Below are 23547 nucleotides of genomic sequence, written 5' to 3' on the forward strand. Positions count from 1 at the left end.
AGACAGTGCAGTAGAAAAGTGAAAAAATGACAGTGGTTGTGCAAAAAGACTGAGCATTTTGCAAAAGTAACTTGATGTATGAAAGTATACCTGTGTGTGTCAGTCCAATCACTGAGTGTTCAGGAGTCTGACGACTTAGGAGAAGAAACCGTTTCAAAGTCTGGCAGTGAGGGCCTGAATGCTCTGGTACCTCTTGCCAGAAGGCAGCAGGCTGAAGAGTGTGTGTGAGGGGTGTGTAGGGTCCTCCACAATGCTGGTGGCTTTGCTGATGCAGCGGGTGCGATAGGTGTCTGTGATAGAGGGAAGAGAGGCTCCAATGATCTTCTCAGCTGTTCTCACTATCCGTTGTAGGGTAGGATATTCCAATCCGATACCGTGCAGTTACTGTACCAAACAGTGATGCAGCTGTTCAGGATGCTTTTGATAGTCCCTCTGTAGAAGCTGGTGAGAATGGATGGTGGGAGATGGGCATTTCTCAGTTTCTGCAGGAATTAGAGATGCTGCTGAGCCTTCTTAGTTATGTAGCTGGTGTTGAGGGACCAGGAGAGGTTCTCCACCAGGTGAACACCAAGGAATTTGGTGCTCTTGACGACCTACACAGAGGATCCATCGATGTTCAGTGGACAGTGATCTCTCTGTGCTCCCTTGAAGTCGACGATCATCTCCTTTGTTTTGTCCATGTTCAAAGACAGGTTGTTAACTCTACACCAGTCTGTTAACTGTTGCCTTTGTGTAGCACTTTTCAAAACACAGATTTGCAGAGTGCTCACAGTTTCAGTAAATGCCACACAATAAAGATAAGTATACATATTCCAACATACACAGATGCATTCATGCATGGTTACAAACTATGGCTGAAAATTAAGTGGAAAAGATTAAGGGACTGCTAACCTATAAAAATGAGTTTTTAGCAGTCGTATAAAGAAAATGAAAAAGAGTGATCCTGATTGCAACAACTTCAAAAGCACGATCTCCTCTGGTTTTAAAATCAGTTAAGAGACCCTGGTTAGAGGGTCAGCTGCCGTGGCAAGGTTTCAGAGACTGCTGGATAAGCAGGGGCGAGTCCAAGTTGACATTTATATGTTGGTAACAGAATTTTAAGTAGATTTAAAATTAATATGAATTGTGCAATATGAATTCTGAAATAGCTGTAGAAGCCGGTGAAGGCATGTGAGAATAGGTGTGATATGTGAGCACCAGCTAGTCTTTGTTAGGAGCCTCGCTGCTGCATTCTGCGCTAATTGGAGATGAGCTTTGGAGGACTGAGAGATGCACGTGAAAAGTGAGTTACTATAATCAAGGTGAGAGAAAAATGTGAACTACAGGTTCCAGATGATTGAATGACAGTAAAGGTTTAATTTTTTCAATATTTCTGAGGTGAAGGAAACAAGACTGGATGAGCTCTCAAGTGTGAGAGTAAAAGTTAGTCAAAGATGATACCAAAGTTTTTAGCGTATGATTTCATGTTATTGGCAAGGGGGCCAGTGTAATGGCTAACCTCCTTAGAGAAACTGTCTGGGCCGAGCACTAGAACCTCAGTTTTACCGGAACTGAGATGGAGGAAATTTGAATACATACACTCAGTAATGGCAAAGAAGCATTTGTTGAGGCAGGAGACGCTGTCAAGGTTGCTGGGCTTAACAGAAAAGTATAACTGTGTGTCATCTGTATAGCAGTGGTAGGAGATCCCATTAAAACCATTAGACAGGTGATCCAGGGGTAACGTATGTAAAGAAAACAGAACTGGTCCAGGGATTGAGCCCTGGGGGACTCTACATGCGAGTAATGAGAACTTACACTGCAGCAGAGCTTGGGGAGAGTCTGTGCTGGCGGATGTGGGTTACTGGATGGGTAGCCTGGCTGCCACTGGGTGGGTCCGGGACGGGCTTGGGGGCTTGGGGATGCGGGGGTGCTCCTCATCTGGGCTGGGGCTCTGGCTGGGCCTCGGGGGCTTGGGTCCTGATGGTGGTGTGTCACCGAGGTTGTGGATGGGTCCATGCACAGGGGCCCAGCCCTGGCATGGGGGGGCCTCTGGTGCATTGGTGGAACTGAGGGTCCCTTCAACCGGTGGGGAGGTTGTTACATCCTTGCAGGAGGTTTCTGCTCTCTAGGAGTTCGCTCTGCAGGTTAGGGAGAGATATAGGAGAGGTAGAGAATGAACTCAACCTGGGTATCTATTGTCTTATGTAGTCCGGAAGATGATTGGATGATGGAGTGGGGGTAGTTTTCTCTGCGGTCAAGTCGGATGGGCCGCCCTGGGCTCTGTGGGGCTTGGTGGTGCTACTGCTGTGGGTCCCGGTCCGGATGGGCCTGGGCCTCCTGCCCTTGGTGGATTCTGGGAAATGGGGGCGCCTACTGGGGTCAGCAGGGGACCAGATAAGTCGAGCTGGACTAAAGCTCACCTTTATCTGAGTGTATTAGAATATCCTTAGTCAATAAAGCTTGTTCAGTGCTGTGGGTTTATCTGTAACTGGACTGGAATTTAAACGATAAATGACCTGACAGACTTTCTCAAGGATTTCAGAAATAAATGTGAGTTTGAAAATTGTCCTGTAAGTATCTGAAACATTCGTATCTAAGGAGGGTTTTTCAGCAGAGCAAAGATGCTGGCTGTCATCTGGAAGCCGGCCAGATAAAAAGGATTGATTCATAATAGAGAGAATCTGGGGAAGATGAGGCATAACACCTTTGATGAATTTAGGAGCAATAATGTCCGCTGGGCAGGATGATGTCCACATGTGTGAGACTATATTGAGAAGATCTGTCGAGGAAACTGGTTTAAAGTCGAAGAACAGGACTGACAGATCTGGGCCGGTACAGATTTGAACTGTGACCTGATGCTGTTGATCCCACCAGTAAAGGAATCTAAAAATGTCTTCTGTTAGCCATTAGGACAGGTGGCGTGAACAGCAGACTGACGAGTCTGCTGATCACGTCAAACAATAACCTTGGATTGTGTTTATCATTAATCAAATTAGCAAAAAAAGATGTTCTCACATCTTTTATAAGCTGGTTGAGGATAGTTAGTAACTCCTTCACATGGGAGGGAGTCACTCTCACCTGCTGCACATCCTTTTCAGCTCGGTCTCTCTGCCTCTACAAGTCCTTCTCTCTTTCCTCAGAGTTCAGCCTCACTATAAACCTTACCTTTGCCTCATAATCACATTTATCTCAGTGTGATTCTCTCAGTGTTTAACATTTTGAGCATGTCAGGCTGTGCAATTCATTATTATGACTGTTTGTCCTTCAATCATGACTGTACTATGTAAAGCACCCACAGATACTTACTGAGGTTATACACACTGTAACAGAATGCACCTCCTGTACAAAAGCCAAAGTGAGTGCAGTGGAACATTTGGTTAACTCAGAATTAAGGAAGAAGCAGCAAAATCCAAGCTCAGGCTGAAAGGCCGGAGTGTGTGAGGATAGCGGAACATCTGGTGTATTTGACAGAAATCCACTTAGTGATAGCTTTAAATAAAGTGTTTGTGTGTGCATGTTTGTGGGTTTAATGGTGTGCTGGTGAAATCTCTGAACCGCAAACATCACCCAGCGACTTTATGACCTGATATTTGATGAATTATTAACAGAGTTGTTCTCTAGTTTGATTCCTATCAGCCTGCCAAAGTTTAAAGTGCAGACTCAAACTTCCACCCATCCCAGCAACAATTACACGTTCACCTGGTCAGGTGTCAAAAATCAGCTTTAATCACATCATTTACAAAACCATGAAGCCCAGAGAGAGGTGTCTGTGTCCCAGAACATCTCCACCCAGGAACAACACTGACGATACAAATATGGCAACAGGAAACAGAAATGTGCTTTCTTCAGTTTACAAAAACACACAGCAGCAAATGCTCCCGCCGGGACGTCCTCCTGGATCCGAAGACCGGGCTACAGAACCACGATGAACCCAACCCGAAGCACTTTCTTTATTTTCTTACATAATATTAGCATGTGTTCATGCGAAACATGGCCCAAGGTCAAAGTAATAACACTAGCATGTGAACATAATCCAGAGTAATCTAAAGTAACCCAATGTAAAGTAATCTAGTCTCAAGCCTGCTCTTAGCACTCAGCTTCAACACTGTTCTATATTTTTGTCATTACATTAGATTTCTTTACGTGGTCATCGCCTGAGGGCAGCACAGCTTACAGGCACTGAGTGCTGCCCCTCAGCGGGTTTCCAGAAGCTGGCCAATCAGAAGGAAGTGGAATTTTAAAGAAGGATAACTTTAAAGAGAGAGGAGCTAAAAGTATTTATTGAGCTGAGAAGCCAGAGTTAAATAAAGTAAGGTTTTTTTTAAAAAATTATTTTTGAATCACAGGAGGATAATCCAGCTGAGTAGAGCTGCAGGTTAGCTGAATAGGTCTCCTTTAACGTGAAAGATGATCACATGACCTTTACTGATCTTTCAGTTCATTTCATCTTCGAGCTAAATCTGCAAACACCTGACTGCTTGGAATGAAATGACATAAATCACCTGATTCAGACATCTGCTAATGTAAACGTGATGCCACCCTCTCCAGGTAACACCTGCAAAAACCCAAACAGGTAAGGCTGCTGAGTGGACCTTTATCGGCCCCTGTGAACACTCTCATGCTGTGGTTTAACCTGCCTGACTTCCATTCGTGCATGCTTCACTCATCCAGCCGCTCTTCCCATCTTTCCTTTGTTCTTCTTCCTTGCAGATGAGCAGTCACCAGGTGTTTAACCACAAAGAAACACTACACAGGTGATCATGAGAGTTCGGGGCAGCTCGGTTCCCACACAGCAGCTCCATGTCAACTTACACTGTATGTATTTATACACATGAATCACCACACATCTGGCTGAATCTGAGCAGTCACGAATCCTTTTAAAGACAACACGGGGCCTGTTTCCATACCCACCCCCCGTGACTCCAAGTAATCGTCAACATGTTTCTGTACCCAGCCAGCAGGAAGCTCCGTCTGCCCACTTTCTGTACACGTCCACGTAATGCATGGTGTCACATCATCGCTCTGTGTCCTCTGTCTCATGTGGTTTTCTCCTTCTGGCTGCAGGTCCTGTCTGTAGCCTCTAGGTGGCGCTGAAGGGACTCCTGCACTGTGCTCTTCTGCTGGTCTTTGAGAGGGAGATTCCTCTGTTTGACGGGCAGCAAGAATGCAACCAGAATGCAGCCGATGTGGAGGCTAAAGTACCAGGAACTGCAGAGAAGAGGAAAATTCAGAAATGCTGCTATGAGCAGTCAAAGTTACACATGGGTTAAACCTGGATTAAACTTATATTAAACCTTGGTAAAACCTGATTTAAACCTGGGCTAAAGCTTTGTTAAACATGCATTAAACCTGGATTGAACCTTGATTAAACTTTGGTCAACCCTTTCTGACTTACTGACCTGTAGAACTTCATGGATGGACCCACAGACAGCAGGACAAAAGGTATCACTGTGTAGCAGATGGCAATTTGAGTGGCTGCCCACGTGATGACATCATAGACCAGTTTGTGGGTGGAGGAGTGCAGGAAGTATGGTCGAACGTTGTGTCTGACCTGAGGACGAGAAGTTAACATGGATGACTGCTAAAATGGACACAGGTCTCATTTCAAAGGCTTAGCAGCAACATCAGTTAAAAGATAACAGCTAACTGCTAACAGATAATGGCGAACAGCTAACAGACAGCGGCTAATAGCTAACAACGGCTCACCGCTCTGGCTGCCAGCGTGATGACGATCCCTGTGAGGAAGGTGAGGTAATATCCTGGATAGGCTCCGTGCCACATGGCTGACAGGATGAAAGTGGCTGCTGTTGGATGGTAGGGACATCGCTCATAACACACCCTGTCAATCAGACATAAGAGGTTAGAGGTCACAAACAGTCATTTTTACATATGCCAGGCACAGATTTCAGATCAGACTGAGTGTGACCTTTTTAGCCAGTGTGCTGTCTGAATGTTCCAGTTGTCCAGGAAAACTTTGAAGCTGGTGGCAAACTGGAAGCAGACAGAGATCCATTAGACTGACGCTTATCAAACCTTTTCAGTGACTCGTAAACTTGTCCAGGTCTGTGATGGTCCTGACCTCGATCTTCAGGATCCTCAGATTGGAGATGAGGTCCCAGCGAGCAGAGCCGTCGCTGTCGTAACCATTGAACCCAAAGCCGGCGGCGTTGTTGATGGCGTCAGCTGTAGCACAGATGAGACTGGTCAGAAATTTAGGTATGAACAGTGTGTTTGTGCTAACAGTGATCCCAGCATTTTCATTTCAGCACGAATGATTGGTTAGATTTTGATTTTAATCCAATTTCTCTACAGCAGCACATGAAGGTTTTATCTGCACAAAGCAGATTTCAGCCACCCACCAAGTGTCCAGACAAAGTAGTACTTGGGTCTGGTAGTCAGCATGGACAGGTACAGATAGACCACTTGAGCATAAAAAGGCGTGTTGGCGATGAAGTCATCGTCGATGTTTCGCTCCACTGGGAAAACCTTACACACCGACAGAAACACCAGCAGGCAGAAGAAGGAGGTGGTGACCTTATGTACGACCTCCATCTGTGGAGAAACAGGGTATTCATTCAGGTTCAGTATGTCTTAAATTCAGTCAGCAATCACGAACAAAAGAAGAAATGGACTACGCTCCTCAATTTAAACATCTCAAAGGTAAATGTCTTAAACGTGCTTTCTGTTTAATGTCAAGCGGGGGCGACTGCTCAGACTGTAAATACAAGTATACCTTAGTCATGCGACCTACGTTTGGGGAGGGCTCGCTCTGCCTCAGCTTGCTGCTGGACTTCCCGTCATCCTTGGAGTCTCTGTGGCATTGAGGGTCTCCCTCGATGAAGCCGATGTAGTCGTTGTAGGAGCAGGTGGGGCCAGCCAGGATCCCCATGAAGTTACAGTTGTAGCTGAAGTACTCCAGCAGACTGGGCATTCTCCTAAATAAATAGAGGGTTAAGACCATTTCGCCCACAGTGCTTTCTATTGGCGACTCCTGTGAATGTTGTATGCTATGAAAACAGCTGCGCTCCGAAAGAAGGCATGGAGAACTATTCAATTTTCAATTCAGTTTTATCTATAGAGCACCAAATTACAACAACAGTTGCCTCAAGGTGCTTTATACAGTAAGGTAGACCCTACAAGAATACAAAGAAAACAGAAAAAACCCCAACAACCACAGACCCCCTATGAGCAAGCACTCTGGTGACAGTGGGAAGGAAAAACTCCCTTTTAACAGGAAGAAACCTCCAGCAGAACCAGGCTCAGGGAGGGGCGGCCATCTGCTCTGACTGGTTGGGGTGAGGGGAGGAAGACAGGACAAAAGACACACTGTGGAAGAGAGCCAGAGATTAATAATGAATGAAGCTCAAGTTTGATATGAAAGATCTGTCGTCACATGCCCTAATATCTATTACTGCTTGGATTCTGTTCTGCTGTGGTGGGCCATCACAGTCTCCTCACCAAATAGCTTAATTAAATTCTGTATGCCAATAAATACTGTTCAATTTCTTGTACTAATCTCTTCTTACTGAACCAATGATTAAATGCAGAGAGGTGTATAAACACATGAGTGAAGTGAGTGAAGAAGAAACACCCAGTGCATCATGGGAATCCCCCAGCTACCTTCACCTATTGCAGCATAACTAAGGGAGGATTCAGGGTCACCTGATCCAGCCCTAACTATATGCTTTAGCAAAAAGGAAAGTTTGAAGCCTAATCTTAAAAGTAGAGATACATTCTACTTTTAAATACTCTAGGAACAACAAGTAAGCCTGCAGTGTGAGAGTGAAGTGCTCTAATAGGTGATATGATAATATAAGGTCATTAAGATAAGATGGGGCCTGATTATTCAAGACCTTGAATGTGAGGAACAGGATTTTAAATTCTGGATTTAACAGGGAGCCAATGAAGGGGAGACAGTATAGGAGAACCTGAACACAGAACAAAGAGCTAATGTGATTGGCATAGTGAGACTCGTAGTAAAAACCTCAATTAGAAAAGCTCTCTAAAAGTACCCATCTATTTATCATGTCTGATTTTTAGCTAACATCTGCACAGACAGCTTGCTAATGCTAAGCTAGCCAAGAACTAAAGAGTAATGAAAGAGTGGAGTATATGCAGACCCCAGTCTAGCAGCCAGACCCTGAACTTCAACAGGGTAACAAAGGCAGTTCTACCTGTTCATGTTTCTAAAGCAGAATCACCATGACGACCGCTCTGAAGTCTGTGTGGCTGGTTTTAACTTTGCTTTTGCTCAAACTTCAAGAGTAAAGTGTGTATGTCCTCATTAGCACAGAGATCTGTGTCAGTGTGTAACTGTAGTCTGAGGTGTACACTGTTGATTGATAATTATCAGACTGTGCTTCAGGTTGGAGTGACGTGGAGGTAAAGTAAGAAATTACTTTCTCCAGCGAGTAATTAAGTAACATACAACATTATTTTTAATAAAAGTAACAAGTAATGTGCAATAGATTACTTTTTTGAGTAACAACTCTAACACTGTCTTGATGCATGCTCAATCATCCAGGTAAGTAAATACCAAAAGGTTGATTCTGTTCATCTGGATGTAACGTTTTTAGTGGGGGAAACATTTCATCATACATCCAGGTGACTTCTTCAGTCTCAGCTGACTGCAGGTTTCCCTAATCTTATAAACAGTATAAGATAACTGAAACCAGCCCACTGAATGAACAATGGGCTGTGAGGTCGGTTTATGATCATTAATATGCAAATTGTCATGACCACTAAGATGGTGAAAGATCTATCCTTAGGCCCCCTCCTTGATTAAGAGATGGTCTTTCCCTTTTCATGTAAATGGCCTCCTTAACTCCTGTCCAGGATCTGTACATTCTCATCCTTGAAAGAGTGTCCACTGGCCTGTAGGTGTGAATAGACTGTGGAGTCCTGACCTGACAAGTTAGCCCTTCTGTGTTGTGCCATCCGCTTAGCCAGAAGTTGTTTGGTTACCCTGATGTATCATGGCAGTCCTCCTGGCACTTCCTTCCTTCCTTCCTTCCTGCAACACTATTCTTCCCTCGGTTCTGAAGGACAAGCTGGAGAACTCTGGAGTGGACCATCACCTCACTACCTGGATTTTGGACTACCTCACCGACCGACCACAGTATGTGAGGACTCAGGGCTGTGTGTCGGACAGGGTCGTCTGCAGTATGGGGGCCCCACAGGGAACGGTTCTGGCTCCGTTCCTCTTCACCATCTACACTGCAGACTTCTCCCACAACTCCACCCAGTGCTTCCTGCAGAAGTTCTCTGATGACTCTGCAATAGTCGGCCTCATCACTGATGGGGACGACAAGGAGTACAGAGGACTAACCCTAGACTTTGTGGACTGGTGCCAGCTGAACTACCTCCAGATCAACGCCAGTAAAAGCAAGGAGCTGGTGGTAGACTTCTGCAGGCACAAGCATCCTCCACTGCAACCACTGAACATCCAAGGTATGGACATTGAGGCTGTGGACAGCTACAGGTACCTTGGTGTTCATCTGAACAACAAACTGGACTGGACTCATAACTCAGACGCCCTCTACAGGAAAGGGCAGAGCAGGCTGTACCTGCTGCGGAGACTCAGGTCGTTTGAAGTGAAGGGCCCACTCCTGAAGACCTTCTATGACTCTGTGGTGGCCTCAGCCATCTTTTACGGTGTGGTCTGCTGGGGTGGCAACATCTCTGCCGGGGACAGGAAGAGACTGAACAGGCTGATTAGAAGGGCCAGCTCTGTTCTAGGATGCCCTCTGGACCCAGTGGAGGTGGTGAGTGACAGGAGAATGGTGGCTAAGCTGTCATCACTGCTGGACAACATCTCCCACCCCATGCAGGAGACTCTGACAGCACTGAGCAGCTCCTTCAGTGGCAGGCTGCGGCACCCACGGTGTGGGACGGAGAGATTTCGCAGGTCTTTCCTCCCCACTGCTGTCAGACTCCACAACAAAGACTTCAACTGATCAAACACACACATGTGCAATAACACTAAGTGCAATACTCTTTTTCTGACATAGTTGTATTTTTACTCAGTTCTATAAAGCATTTGCATTCTATTTTTATCCTATTGTATATTTTATTCTATTTATTCTACTGTATATAGTATTTTATTTTATTCTATTCTGTACAGTTGTGTACAGTATTTTATTCTTATTGTATTCTAATTTTGCTATATAACTTTTGCACTGTCCACTTCCTGCTGTGACAAAACAAATTTCCCACGTGTGGGACTAATAAAGGTTATCTTATCTTATCTTATCTCATCTTATCTTATCTTAAAAGCGCATACTGCATTACTCTGTTTGTGTGGGGGGACCCGATCCTTGGGGTTTAATCTGAGTAGCAAAAGACCGTGGCTGGTTTGAAAACAATGTGCCGGGAGTTCGCTGTTCTCGCCGGCTCTAGTGAGCCTTGACCTCACAGTCACCTATCGAGCTAGTGGGAAACAGACATCTGAGCACTTTTGCAAATATGTGATGTCTTGATAAATCGAGCAGATATTTGAAGTTTACACAGCTACATTCTCGCCTGAAAATATCTTAAGTGTTTATTTTGTGACCCAGAAAGAGTAATAAGAGTGATATTAAAACTAAGCAGCTGCCGCCATTGTTGGAAACTGGAATTGGCTGGGCCGCACTATGAATTCTGGGATAGGTTGGGCCACGAAGGACACACCCGACTCATCCTTCAAATCTGGGGAAAAGCAGGATGGATTTGTCAACCGCATTTGAAGGAGTTTTCGAATTGGGACAGCCTTCGTTGCGTCGCTGTCACGTATTCGGCCTACAAATGTGCAGCTGTCTATTGTAATTTTTGAATGTCTACTAAAATAAAAATAAAAGTGTTCTAATATCTCACCTGTTTGTTTTTATTCAAGCATACATGTATATTATTTTTATTGATAGAGAGATTAAGCTTGTGTTTCAGTCATGTAGTGACTGTGCTTAACTGTATGAGGCTTATTAGACATTATAAAACAGATGATATGTAATTTTGCCAAAATGCTTAAGATCGCATTTGGAGGAGTCTTCGAATTGGGCAGCCTGCGTTGCGACACTGTCACGGAATCGGCCTATAAATGCAGCTTCCGAAGGATGCGGCCCCTATATTTGTTTTGTTTCAGTATGTTATTACACTCTTAAATCCTACTACTTATTCCTGCGTCTTGCAGGATCTTACAAAGCTTCAAACGATGCATCGACTATTAAATTACTCGTCTATGATTTTGATAGTTGAAGTAATTGTGACTAGTTGACTAATCGTGGCAGGCCTACCTCCCTTGTGAATTTGATGTGTTGGTCCATCGAGTTAATGTGATCCATGAATTGTGGTACGTCCTAAGATTTGATTTTCACCCAGGTGTAATCCACATATCTGAGCCAATGACTTGGTGGTGTTCCATGGTAGGATAACAGAGCCCTCTTTTCCACTTCTTCCATGTACATGTTGGCCACAATGGGTGAAACTGGGGAAATCAAGGCACACCCATGTTTCTGCCTGTAGTACTGACCCTTGTATGTGAAATAGGTGGAATTAAGACACAGTTCCAAAAGTAAACACACTTGGTCCGTGCTGAGAGTGGTCCTGTTGCTAAGGTTGGGGTCAACCTGTAATCTCTTACGAACTACCTCCAACGCTTCAGTGACTGGAACACTAGTGAGGAGAGTTGTAACATAGTATGAGACCATTGTTTCATTTGGCTCTATAATGACATCTCTCACCTTCTCAATAAAACCAAAGGTGTTCTGGATGTGCTGTTCAGAGCTGCCTACCATTGATTGATTAATGATCAAGGAACTGACCTCAGAGCCCATGTTTCATTTAGAGGGCTAATTTCAGTTATTGTGCAAATGTACTGTTCCTAAGGTTGAGGAAACCTGCAGTGAGCTGAGACTGAAGAAGCCACCTGGATGAGTGACGAAACGTCCAGATGAACAGAATCAACATTTTGCAACTCCAACACTGCCGATAACGCGATGAAAAATGAAGGCTACAGAATGAGGATTGTTCATGCAAAGATCTACTAAGAGCAGGAAGATGACCATTCAAATGGTTCCGCTATGTCATGAGATCTGAAGGACTGATCCAGTAACCAACCAGGGAAAGTGACTCAGCCGAGGTCCTACCCCTACACTCGAGTCTGATTGCGTATTTTTTGTTTTTAGTTTAGATTAAGCTATTTTTTCATACTAAACCTGTTTTGCATGAACAGAAGTACAGCTGGAAGTTGCATCACTTTTAGGGAGAAGTTTTAGGGCAGAGATACCTTTGATTGACAAGTGTCTACCATGGAGGTATGGATTTTGTCTTAAGCTCCACCCTCCTGCTTAAACACGTTGATTTCTGCTCCAGTAAATAATGTTTCTACCTTGAACAAACCTTATTGCCAGAATCTTCTGTCCCGCCGTCAGATGTTCCTCCTTCCGAGCCATTCCTGTCAGAAACACAGAGTGGACAGTAAAACCTGCAGGATTTACTGAAAACAGCCCGTCTGAGAGTGCAGCTCACCGTCATGGATCTCAAACGCCAGGCTGGTGATCTTCTGAGTGATGACCATCATGGGGCTGCAGAGAGAGCAGAGGCAGAGGTTAGAGCCTGGACATGGGGAGGCGTTTAGGAATGAATGGGCCACAGAGCGGAGGTGTTACCCTGTGAAATCGGCGGTGTACATGCCGTAGTCAAAGACGTACACTCGAGTGATCTGACACAGGCTCAGGTATGTGAGCGCCACTACTAGGCAGTACCTGGAAAAACACAGAGAGCAGGCCGTTATTCAACGTGGGGTCGGCGACCCTGACGGGCTCACTGAGGTCTAAGGACCTCTGTGATGATCTGGCTCACTCAGGTTCCTGACTGTAGCTCATGTGAAGCTCCACGGGTTTAAGAACTTCACCAGTCTGAAGTTTGCATCCTTTTTAGCACAGAACACCTGCTGCAGTCATGTTTGTTTGGCTGGAAGGACCACATTGTTACTTTTACGACATCCGAATCTGTGCAAGTCCTTTTGTGCCAGTATTCATGACCTAATGTTCACAGAGCTGGAAATAACTGAGGTCCGACTGTGAGCTGCTCTCCTGACATCACAGGTGATAAAAAGTTTCCTCATTAACCCTGAGCTCGTTAATGGCTTGTTAGTACCGTTTTAATCCGTGTCGTTTGTGACGCTCACTTGTGCATGTGTTCGACTCCAGTGAGGATCATGATGCCATAGGCGAGTCCGCTCTGAACCAGGAAGTGGAGAGCATACCTGTAAAACAAGGAGAACACAGACACCAGCTGACCAGAACACGTGACGTATCTGCTGCTGCTGTGACAAACGCTCACGTTAAACATAACAAGCATTGAGAGCTTGTTTTAGGGTCATCTGAGACACAGAGCGAATCAGAAGAAAGCTTTCTTAAAGGGGGAGGAGCTAAAATAAATTGTTTCAGATAGCGAGAGAAAGAAAGAAGGATTATAATTACTGTGAGTCATGCAAAGCTGCTCTAACAGCGGCTTCTTATTTAATCCAGTGACATCTGATGTTTTCTGCTCCTAACACGTCGTTATTGTGTCATTTTTCCTTTATAGCTGAGATGAGCGACACAGGCGTGACAGTAAACCTCTATCAGAACTCTGATTGGTTCAATTTTAGGATAAGTCAGACTTTGGAGAGCTCAGTTTTATTGATCCTGAGTCGCAGTCTGTCTTACCAGCCAAAGCAGAACATGGCGAAGTAGAGTCCCAGCAGCGTGGCCACCGCGTGCCGGATGACGGGACTGGTCTTACTGGGATGAAGGAAGAGACGAAACCAGAAGGCAGAGATCAGAGCGCAGAGCTGGCACGCCACGAAGTTCACCTGCAGGCGAAGCAAACAGACAGCACGTCATTGGTGCTTCAGGATGTCCAGGTGAGAGAGGGCAGACCCACCCACCGTTGGACTGCTCCGCTTCCTTCAGGCTGACCCCTCACCTTCTCTAACACCTTCACTTAGAGAAGGTGACTGCGCTGCACCAGAGAGGAGTCACATGACTCTTTCAGAGCCAATACAAGCACAAAATAGCCGCCTTTTTCTCCAAGCAGCTCCTCCTGCAAGAGGGCGAGGAGGAGGATCTTAATCATCATCAACACAGTAACAGCCATGTTAATGTCCAGACACTGTCTGCTACAGAGTAATACCAGAGTACTACCAGAATACTACCAAAATAATACCAGATTACTACCAGAATAACATCAGAGTACTACCAGAATACTACCAAAATAATACCAGATTACTACCAGAATACTACCAGAATAACATCAGAGTGCTGTTTGAGATGGAGTGACCTCGGTGAGGGTCGCACCTCCCGGCCTCCTTCTCGGAGCACCTCTGGCAGCGCCCACAAACTGGATTTCTCTCTGCAGACGATGACATCAGCCCACAGGAGATACTGGTGTCACCAGTACTTCCCCGTAAAACCAGTAAACTGAGGCAGCTGGTCACCTGATCCGGCTCCAGAGGCCTGGCTGTCAGCCAGTCAGAGGGGAGGAGCGTGCAGCTCACCAGGATCACCTAATGAAGGTCCATACAACCACACTGTGATCTACATCTGCTGAGTGAGCAGCTGCTCCCCTCTGAGTTCTGGACTGAGGAATGACCAATCAGGAGCTGACGTGGCGGTCATGGCTGTGCCTGGTTATCACCTGAGCAACACCTGCGTCAGAGAAGCTCCACACCTGACCCCGGAGCAGCCGAGACCTCCGCCCACAGAAATGTGGAGCCTCAGGAGCATCACGGGTGACAGCCCCCCTCCACCACCACCACCACCGACATGACTTCCCCCTTCACCATCATCACAATAGAAACCGTCCGCACAGCCGCACTCGTACATCCCCTCCCTCCTCCTCCTCACGTGAATGGGCAGCATGAAGCCTCTCCTCCATCACAGCTGCTGGAGTCTGCACGAGGCCTCCACCCTTTATTTTTACGGACAAAGACCCCCTCCCTTCCCCGTCCTCGTCTCTCTTTGTCCCCCCGTCTCCGACCTCCGGAGCGGCGGCCGCCGGGGTCCGGGGTGGAGGTCCGGGCTCCGGCGGCTCTTACCTGGTCCAGCGGCAGGTCGGTGAGCTCACTGAGCGGCTGCAGAAGGCTGGAGCCTGTGCAGGCCGTGGATGGAGCTCCGTCGTCGGCCATAGCTCCGATGTTAGGCCGGCCGTGCTGCTTCTGATACATGCAGCTGCGCAGAGACGGCGGATGCTCCGTGATCCACCGGCGGTCCGTGCCCGTGCGTCTGCGCGTGCTTCTCTGCTTCCTGCTCCTCCTCCTCTTCCCCTCCGTCTGCCTCCTCCTCCTCCTGCTTTCTCTTCAGCTCAGTCTCAGAAACATCTTTTGGCATCTGGCTGAAGAACACACACACACAAAACAGCTCACCTCATCTGAAGGCAAAGTCTTTGTTTCATCGTGTGAGTATGGAAGGACAAAACTGACAAAACACTAAATCATTAACTAATAAATTAATTCATTTTTTTTAGTCTGTCGGTCGCACTCAAAACTGAGGCACTGACGGTGTTTTACTGTATGTGACAGCCATTCCTGATTTTATCAGAATCAGAATACTTTATTAATCCCTAGGGAAATTATGTGGGTTACAGTTATAGAATAATCCTTTAATTGTCCCACAAGTTGCGCCAGTACAGTAGCATTGACAAAAACAAACTAGACCATTTATCAATACAATATGTTAAGATATGAAGAATAGCCCAATATATACAATATATACAAATAATAAATATTCAGGGTTGACAGATGTGATTATAAATAAATATCAAGAAATTGACAGAAACATTACAGAGTAAGAAAGAGTGTGTGCAAAAAGGATGTAACTATTGTAGTGTTTAGTGTGTATTAGATGGACGAGTTGTACAGGGAGATGGCCACAGGCATTTTGGTAATCTCTGGTAACATTTTTGTATGCAGTATTCCGTGCAGTACAGTGCAGTATTTTTACTCACTGGGGATGTTATGAGTCTTCTATTTTATTTTTCGGCCCCTGTGAAGCTTTTTGTAGCAGAGGTGGAACGACTGCACAGTTATGGATCTGATGTGAAGACAGACTCGGTCTGGAGATATAATAAATACAAGGTCACAAACTAGCTCTGAAAGTTAGAAATCACACAAACGCTCAAATGTAAAAATAAAATAAAATAAAAGTGGAAATAAAATGAAAAACGTGACTCTGAATCAAGGTTATTATCGTTAACTAAAACTAACGAAATAACGAAAACTAGAAGTGAAAAAACATTTTCGTTAACGGAAATAAAATAAAAACAAAAAGGAAAACTAACTAAAACTGTAATGAGTGTTCACAAAACTAACTAAAATTAACTGAATTTATAGCAAAAATGTGTTTAGTTTTCGTTGATGTGTGCGTGTCATACAATAGTCAAGGGTGAAAAAAGTTTAGTTTCCAGGTTTTTTTCTTGCTGTGTCTCATTATGCCAGCAGGTGGCAAGTATGTTAGTCGAGTCGTCTGTGTCGCTGCTCCGTCCACGCGCAGAATCACGTCAGGAAAAGTCTGGAGAAAGCGCCAGAGTCCAATTTGGGATTACTTTGAATATGACTGTGTTTTGGATAAAGCAAGTGTGTTGTAGTGGAAAGAGACAAATTATGAGGACATTTCTAAAAGGAAAAAATCCCACAAACCTTAAAGTGCACTTGAAAAGCTCACACAAGAAGGCTAACCTAGCTTACCTGGAGAAGGTAAGGAGCACACTCAACCCTCATCCCCAGAAACAGAAGCTAACACCAGGCAAGGCAGCGTGATGCATCCCGAGACAACAGGACTGGGATATCTACATAACTGTGTGAGTCAATTGCCTTAACACCCGGTGCTGCAAGAGTTAATAGTCTCATTAGGGGCCAAGATATACATTTATAGTTGCCTGGTATCAATGGTTGTTCATCTGCCTTTATTTATTTATTTATTTATTTAAAGAACCCATAGGTGGGAATGTGAGTTGTCTGTCTCTGCGTGTTAGCCCTGCGACAGACAGGCGACCTGTCCAGGGTGCAGGGTATGGTAGCTGGAATAGCAACATACCCAAGGATAAGCAGAAGAGCATGACTGATATGATGAAACTGGGATTTTGTTACACTTTATTGCAAACACAACTAAAACTATAACTGAAACTAATCAAAACTAAACTGAAACTAAGGATTTTCCAAAAAATAAAAACTAAACTAAACTAGCAAACAATTGGTAAAAACTAATTAAAACTAATATAAAATTGAAAATCTGAAGTCAAAACGAAATAAAAATAAAAACTAATGAAAATTGCAAAACTATTAAAACCCTGCTCTGAATCCATCTCACGGACCGTGAAGTAAACTAAGGCGTTAACGCAGTTTGTTAAACAGGTAAATTATCCAGCTCCAACTCAGCCTGCAAGCCAGCAGATGGCATTCAGATCGGCTAAAGAGCAACAGAAGAAGAAAGGGCGGAAGTTGCGTCAGGTTGTTTTGGTGTGTTGTCCTGGCAGCAGCGGTTAGCTACATTAGCATCTTTAGATTCAGACAGAAACATGTCAGCAGCCGAGGACGACACGGAGCTGCGGGACCTGCTGATCCAGAACCTTGAGAACAGCGGAGCTCTGAACAAGCTGAAGGTGAAAGGTCACGTTTAACGTGAGGCGCCCTGACGGCGGGATAGGCCACAGCTACCCGCAGCTAACAGGCAGCTAACGGCTACTAACCGGCTACTCAGAGACTGTTTTAGGTTTATTTTATTTAACCTGAGAGGAGAGATGAAGTTCTTATTGAGTGCAGAGGCTCAGCAGCTGTGTGAGCTCTGTTGCTGCTGGTGTCGATGAAGCAGGATCTGACCTTTCGAAAATGGAAGTACAGTTTAAACATCCGCGAGAGTAGAGGAGACATTTTATTACTAATAGCGTGTAACTGCGGCTCAGAGTAGAACCTCAAAGCTCACAGCCAAGAAGAAGAAACCTCACAGAACAAATAAAAATGGTTTTCCTTTTTTATTTCCTTTCACTCCCTGTTTTTGTCATGTGACTCGACAGCGTCAGGTGAATGGAGCTGAGAAAGACTCGCCTCCAAACCTGAAACCACTCTGATTTATATCTGATCAGTTTGTGACTGTTATCTGATCAGTTTGTGACTTATATCTAAACTAAGCGCTGTGTGGATGGTGGAGGTCTAGTTTCGTGCGTGCTAACTTCAGCACAGGTGGGACCTGTTAGCCTAAAATCTGATCCAGGAGCAAGGAAGATTCGGGCCGAGTGCTCGTATAAAAATAATGTGAAATACAGCAAATGAATGAAACGCTGTTAGTCCTGCGACACGCTGGTGACCCGTCCAGGTGTGTCCCGCCTCGGGGAGAGGCTCCATCCCCCACGACCCTGAATAGAATGAGTGGAAGAAAACTGATGGATGGAAATGAAATAATATTTAGGAAACTCTTTTAGTTTGAAATGTCTGTCATGAATGACATGTATGTATTTACTGATCGGTTTCAATAACTGCCTGTATCGATGACATGTTCCTGCAGGCGGAGATGAGAGCGGCGGTGTTCCTGGCAATGGAGGAGCAGGACAAACTGGAGGTGAGTGATTCACACAGTGTTGATCAGTCAGTGCTGTCCGTCATTGTCCAAGATAAGGACAATGCTGGACAATACCTCCCACTCACTCTGTGAATGGTGGCCAGTCACAACAAGAGCATGAGATTACACGTAATGCAGCACTGAACAACCCCTCCATCTAATGCACAGCACACACTGAAATATCTGCACATAAAAAGGGCAGTGTTAACCATATCTATTTAATTTGTGTAGCATACTGAATTATTTATAATAAGAGCTATTTTGCTATATTTTAACTTTAGTTTAATCAGTTCCTGTTTTTAGTGTCTCGGATCGACTGTGACCACATCATTAATAAAGTATTCAAATTCAGGAACACGTGTGACAGCAGGTTCATGGTGTGTGTAGATTAAAATCAATCGTTCACTCTGGAAAAGTGAACAATTGTGGTGGGAGGAGTCAGGAAGCTGGGAGGAGTCAATGATGGTGTGACTGACCACTTTGACCTGATCTGAGCTCTTGCTGATGTTTCTCCTCAGAATAAAAGTCCGCTGGTCAACGAGAACCTGACGAAATGTCTCAACACCAAAGACGGTGAGTTCCTCAACTTCCTCTTCCTGCCTGCAGCTGTGAGCAGGTTAACAGCGATGAAGGTCATACTGCTTCATGCTTGCTTCGTGGCTGTTAGTTTACAGTTTTACTAAATTCAGTCCAACAGAAAGACTCATCAGTGAGAGAGTTCAGAAAGGTTTAAATAATTTCAAACATGCTCTAAAGAATCCCCCACTGATGGGAGCACCCGCAAGCACCGCGGCGCAGCATCCGCAGGTTCACGATACGTTTCCTTCTTATCCTGATGTCATCGATCAGCTTCCAGACATCTGATTGGTCAGCTGGTGTGCGATTACAAACATAACCTGTTCTGAAGCAGGCCAGCCTGCAGTATGTGTTACCATGGCAATGAGTAGGAGCTGTGACAGCAAGGGTTAAGCCTGCAGTAACCTCGGTCAGCAGGCGTTGCAGCTCCTGTGTGCCCCACAGGGGGGCGCTGTGGCTTCAGCTGTCAGCTGGTCTCCTCTCAGACCACTGCAGGGAGCAGGAGTTCACCTGGATTTCAGGTGTTCATTGTGACGTTTACATGGTGTCGGTATTTTTATAAGCTGTGCTCCATCAGCAGGAATCCACTAATCAGAGCTCACTCCGACTCACACGCTGAGACTCTGGGTACATTATGTGACTTCCTGTTGGTATGTGATTTTCTGTCCTCTATTCAGCAGTGATGACAACGATGATGATGAAGATCAGAGCGTTGATCTCTTTGGCCCTCGAGGGTGTCACACAAACTTCACAAACACACAGCAGCAGGACGCCACACACATGCACGCACACACATGCACGCACACACACTCGTTTAAACCACTGGGATTGAACTGGAGGCCTGCAGCTGAGTCCTGGTTGGTCTGTGGCATGAGTAGTGACACGCTCACACACTCAGTGGTGTGAAAGCTGAGCAGAGAGTTGGAGGTCAGGACGTGTTCGTCTGACCAAAAACCTGCGCCACGTTTTTTTTTGGTTTCCTGGTGACATCACAGCACTCTAATCTCGTGTGCAGTGGACACGAACTCTGCCTGAAACCCTTTAATGTGCCCATGAAGAAGAAATGAATCTTAATAACATCAGCTGTTTGTTCTTGTGTGAGGTGTCTGTGCTTATAAAGATCACATTCTCCCGCCTGCAGGTACAAACACCTGTTTGCCTTCAGCTACTGACTGAAGCTGAGCGAGTCTGTGGGTTTAAAAGTGAAAACCTTTGTTCGCTGCTTCAGAGGCGTGTGAAGAGTTTGGACGTGTCCAGGAGGATGTTTTTCACCTTTGGGATTAAATTGAATGAATAAAGCGAGCACGTCCGGTCAGCGATGAGACGCCGATGCTTCGTGTGGCCTTCAGCGACTAAATGATGTTAAACAATGAGAAGAAAAAAGCTTCATTAAAATTAGTTTCAGGGTCATGGGAGCAAAGTCACATCAATCAGATTTCAGTGTTTGATCTGTCTTACAGATCATGACTAGTGACACGCTAGGTAATCAATCAATACGTGAAATGATTGATGAGTGATAAGGATTGGTAGAACGCAGCATCAGATGATCTCAGCTGCTGAGGGAGAAGTTTTCCCTCTGATGCATCCTGATGATGGTGATAGTGATGATGTCATGCCCCTCTAGGTCGTCTGGTGGCGAGTCTGATCATGGACTTCCTGCAGGTCTTTAACCTGGACTTCAGCCTCGCCGTCTTCCAGCCAGAGATCAACTCTGTGAGTACCAGAAGCTCCTCCTCCACCTCTTCCTCCTCATGCTGCATTCAGGTGTCATAAAGCTGTGAAGAAACTGCAGCTGTATTTTCTGATTGAGTGTTTAAGCTGTGAGAGCTGTGCAGAGCAGGTATCAGTAATCGATAATATTGCTAATCGATAATAATACATATTCCAGTGTATCGATAAATCAGAGGTGTGATGATCGCGGCCTGTGCCTGGAAATAAAATGTGAGCGATGATGTGTGAATAACGAGGGACCGAAGCAGCTCCTGAATGCTGTGTTCAACACTTGAAGCTCAGCACCACACAGCAAGTGGTTTCCTCCTCCTGCAGCCGAGGACTCGCTGAGGCGCGCTCGCGACCACAAGCTGACTCAATTTTCCTTCTCGTGGTTTGTGGGTTTGAAGCTTAGATAACTGGCTGGCTTCACTTCTGCTGTGTGACGGTTTCTGTTCCCTGTTCAGTTACAAACTCTGGAAAGCTCAGAAACCTTCGAGGACGATGCGATTCTCCCACGTTACAACAAACTGCTCGGCCCAAGCAGAGAAGCATCCAGCTGCACCTCCACCTCTGCACCTCCTCATACAGCAGAGGTGTTTCAAGGACCAGAACAGCTGGAGCTAGATGTACAGAGGGCCATCAGTAACAGTAATGGCTGTCAGATCAGCTGATGAACATGATTTTACTGGTATGCTGAGATTAAGCTCTGTTAGGCCTGACTTTACTCAGCAGGAGCTTCCTGCTGTAGTTTTCAGAACACTTGATCTCTGACCTCTGAGGTCACTGAGATTTGAACTCCTCTGAGATTTTTAGTAGATACACCGATGGTGTTGATTTCAGGCTCTTGTGTCGCCTTGTTTTCAAGTTCTCACAGTAGCAAACTAGTGTGTTCACGCCGCCCGCCCTGCAGGGTGACAACAGAAAAACTTTGTTTCTGTTTTAGATGCAGGGTTCAATGAGAAGCTGCAGGGCAAGGGAGGCCTGCTGACAGGTGTGCAGACAGCGCCAGTGTCGTTGGTGAGCTCAGGGGCGACGCGTTCAGCCCACATTCAGACTTCAACCTGAATGCTGTCAGCGAATAAGAGCGCCAACAGCTCACTGATGAGGGTGAACGGACTGCAAATTAAACATTTCTGCTGACAAACACAACACAACCTTCATGTGACGGCTCCACGTCTGCGCAGCGTTTAAATATAGTTTTGTCTGCGTGTTTTGTTTTGTTTTTAACCAAAGAGGCCGGTATCAGCCAATAAAGGATGTTTATGGTGTTGCTGAGCGTAAGGCCTGTGCTGGTTGGACAAGTTCTTGTTTAGTTTTTTAGATAAAGCTTTATTTGTTTCCTGCTGCTGCGTCTGTGCAGGCGAGCTGTCTGGATGGGCGGGATCAGGTCTGCAGGGAGCTCGGCCTCTCCGACTCGGACCTGAACAGGGAGTCTCCGCTGCTGCTGGAGCTCGTCAGGAGGGGGCGCTACCAGGACAAAGCGGCCTCCTTGGCTGAGGTGAGACGAACCTCCTTAGGATGATGATGGTCAGCAAAGTGATGAAGAGTTATGGATGGAGTTTGTGTGTGTGTGTGTGTGTGTGTGTGAGAGAGAGCAGGGAGACCGAGGAGGGAGCCTTCCCAAGGTGAGCCAACTTCTCCTTCACTGTGTGTGTCTGTGTGTGTGTGTGTGTGTGTGTGTGTGTGTGTGTGTGTGTGTGTGTGTGTGTGTGGGTGTTTCTGGGTCATGATGTCAGTAGACGGAGGGTTTTGGTTTCCTGTTGATCTCAGGGTGTCCTAGTTTCTGCTCCGAACTCTGCAGCACACGCAACCAGCCCACAGTACTGTTACTGCAGTACTGCTATTGACACTGATAGTGCTAGTACTCATAGTAACATGCATGATGTCTTCTGCTCAGCGTCTTGACAGCTTTGCATGATCCACAGTTCAGAATAATCCTTCAGAAGCTCCACCCCCTCTGTCTAAGTAGGCTGTATTAGCTCCTCCCCCTTTAAATGGGAGGAAGAAGGTTTCAACTTTGTAAATTTTTGTGTAGACTTTTGGACTTTTAATCGTTTAAATACTAAAACAGCCTGCGGATGACAGAAGCTAACCAATGACATTGGTGGTTACATGCAGGTAAACAGTCTGCAGGTGATCAGTGGGGATTATTTGAAGCAGCAGCTGGGCAGGGCTTCACCCCTGACAGTCAGGTGGAGCTAACATGTCAGATATGTAAAAATTAAACTGCACACATCTGATCCCTCTGAGAGAAACTACTCAGCTGACATGAACATGAGAATCTGACTTAAAATTATTCCTAAAAACTCACTTCCTGCTGAATACGGACACCACAGACGGATGAGTCAGGAGGAGTGTGGACTCCACGGTATAGAGATTGACAGACCACGTGACTTTCACGCATTGCTTTGTGGGTACCCGTGGCAACAAAATCAAAACACTGCATCAAGTGCTAGCATTTCCAGCACCGGTAATCATTAATTCTGCGGTTTTAATCCCTACTTGCATTTTATTTGCCCCAAAAACAGTTATGTACAAAACGACGGACAACACGGCAAGTCCGTACAGAGACAGACTTGACGAAAAGGCAAAAAAAAAAAAAGGACGAGGAAAAAATCAAAGGATTGAAAGGGTTAGGACCATACGAGCATACAGAGTGGAGTAAGGACGTTAGCGTCCTGCCCAACTTTCATCACGGACATACAGT

The 23547-nt window shown here is 45.6% G+C and overlaps 2 protein-coding genes across 7 annotated transcripts in view; one reads left to right on the top strand and one right to left on the bottom strand.

Annotated features, from left to right (window-relative positions):
- Positions 1–3685: 3685 nt before the first annotated feature.
- Positions 3686–17383, bottom strand: mboat2b (membrane bound O-acyltransferase domain containing 2b). Its single transcript, XM_031729948.2, has 15 exons — positions 17311–17383; positions 15946–16053; positions 15038–15333; positions 13668–13813; positions 13145–13222; positions 12624–12719; positions 12484–12539; positions 12355–12409; positions 6734–6917; positions 6342–6534; positions 6062–6165; positions 5909–5973; positions 5689–5821; positions 5382–5533; positions 3686–5190 (listed from the first exon to the last, which is right to left on the bottom strand). Exons 3-15 carry the CDS (start codon positions 15164–15166, stop codon positions 5019–5021), a joined length of 1563 nt encoding a protein of 520 aa, XP_031585808.1. The 5' UTR covers positions 15167–15333; positions 15946–16053; positions 17311–17383; the 3' UTR covers positions 3686–5018.
- Positions 17384–17414: 31 nt separating this feature from the next.
- cep43 (centrosomal protein 43) overlaps positions 17415–23547 on the top strand; it is a 29188-nt gene continuing 23055 nt past the window's right edge. For 5 of the 6 annotated variants that reach the window (XM_039598480.1, XM_039598483.1, XM_039598484.1 and 2 more), the window contains exons 1-6: positions 17415–17598; positions 18498–18551; positions 19070–19124; positions 20752–20840; positions 22201–22338; positions 22430–22465. In XM_039598480.1, coding sequence (XP_039454414.1) covers positions 17515–17598; positions 18498–18551; positions 19070–19124; positions 20752–20840; positions 22201–22338; positions 22430–22465 — 456 coding nt within the window. In that variant the 5' untranslated portion in view covers positions 17415–17514. The remainder of the gene's footprint in view (positions 17599–18497; positions 18552–19069; positions 19125–20751; positions 20841–22200; positions 22339–22429; positions 22466–23547) is intronic. The other variant, XM_039598481.1, reaches the window with a different exon arrangement.

This window comes from Oreochromis aureus, linkage group 15 (assembly GCF_013358895.1).
Source record: "Oreochromis aureus strain Israel breed Guangdong linkage group 15, ZZ_aureus, whole genome shotgun sequence".
Classification (NCBI taxonomy): Eukaryota; Metazoa; Chordata; class Actinopteri; order Cichliformes; family Cichlidae; genus Oreochromis; species Oreochromis aureus.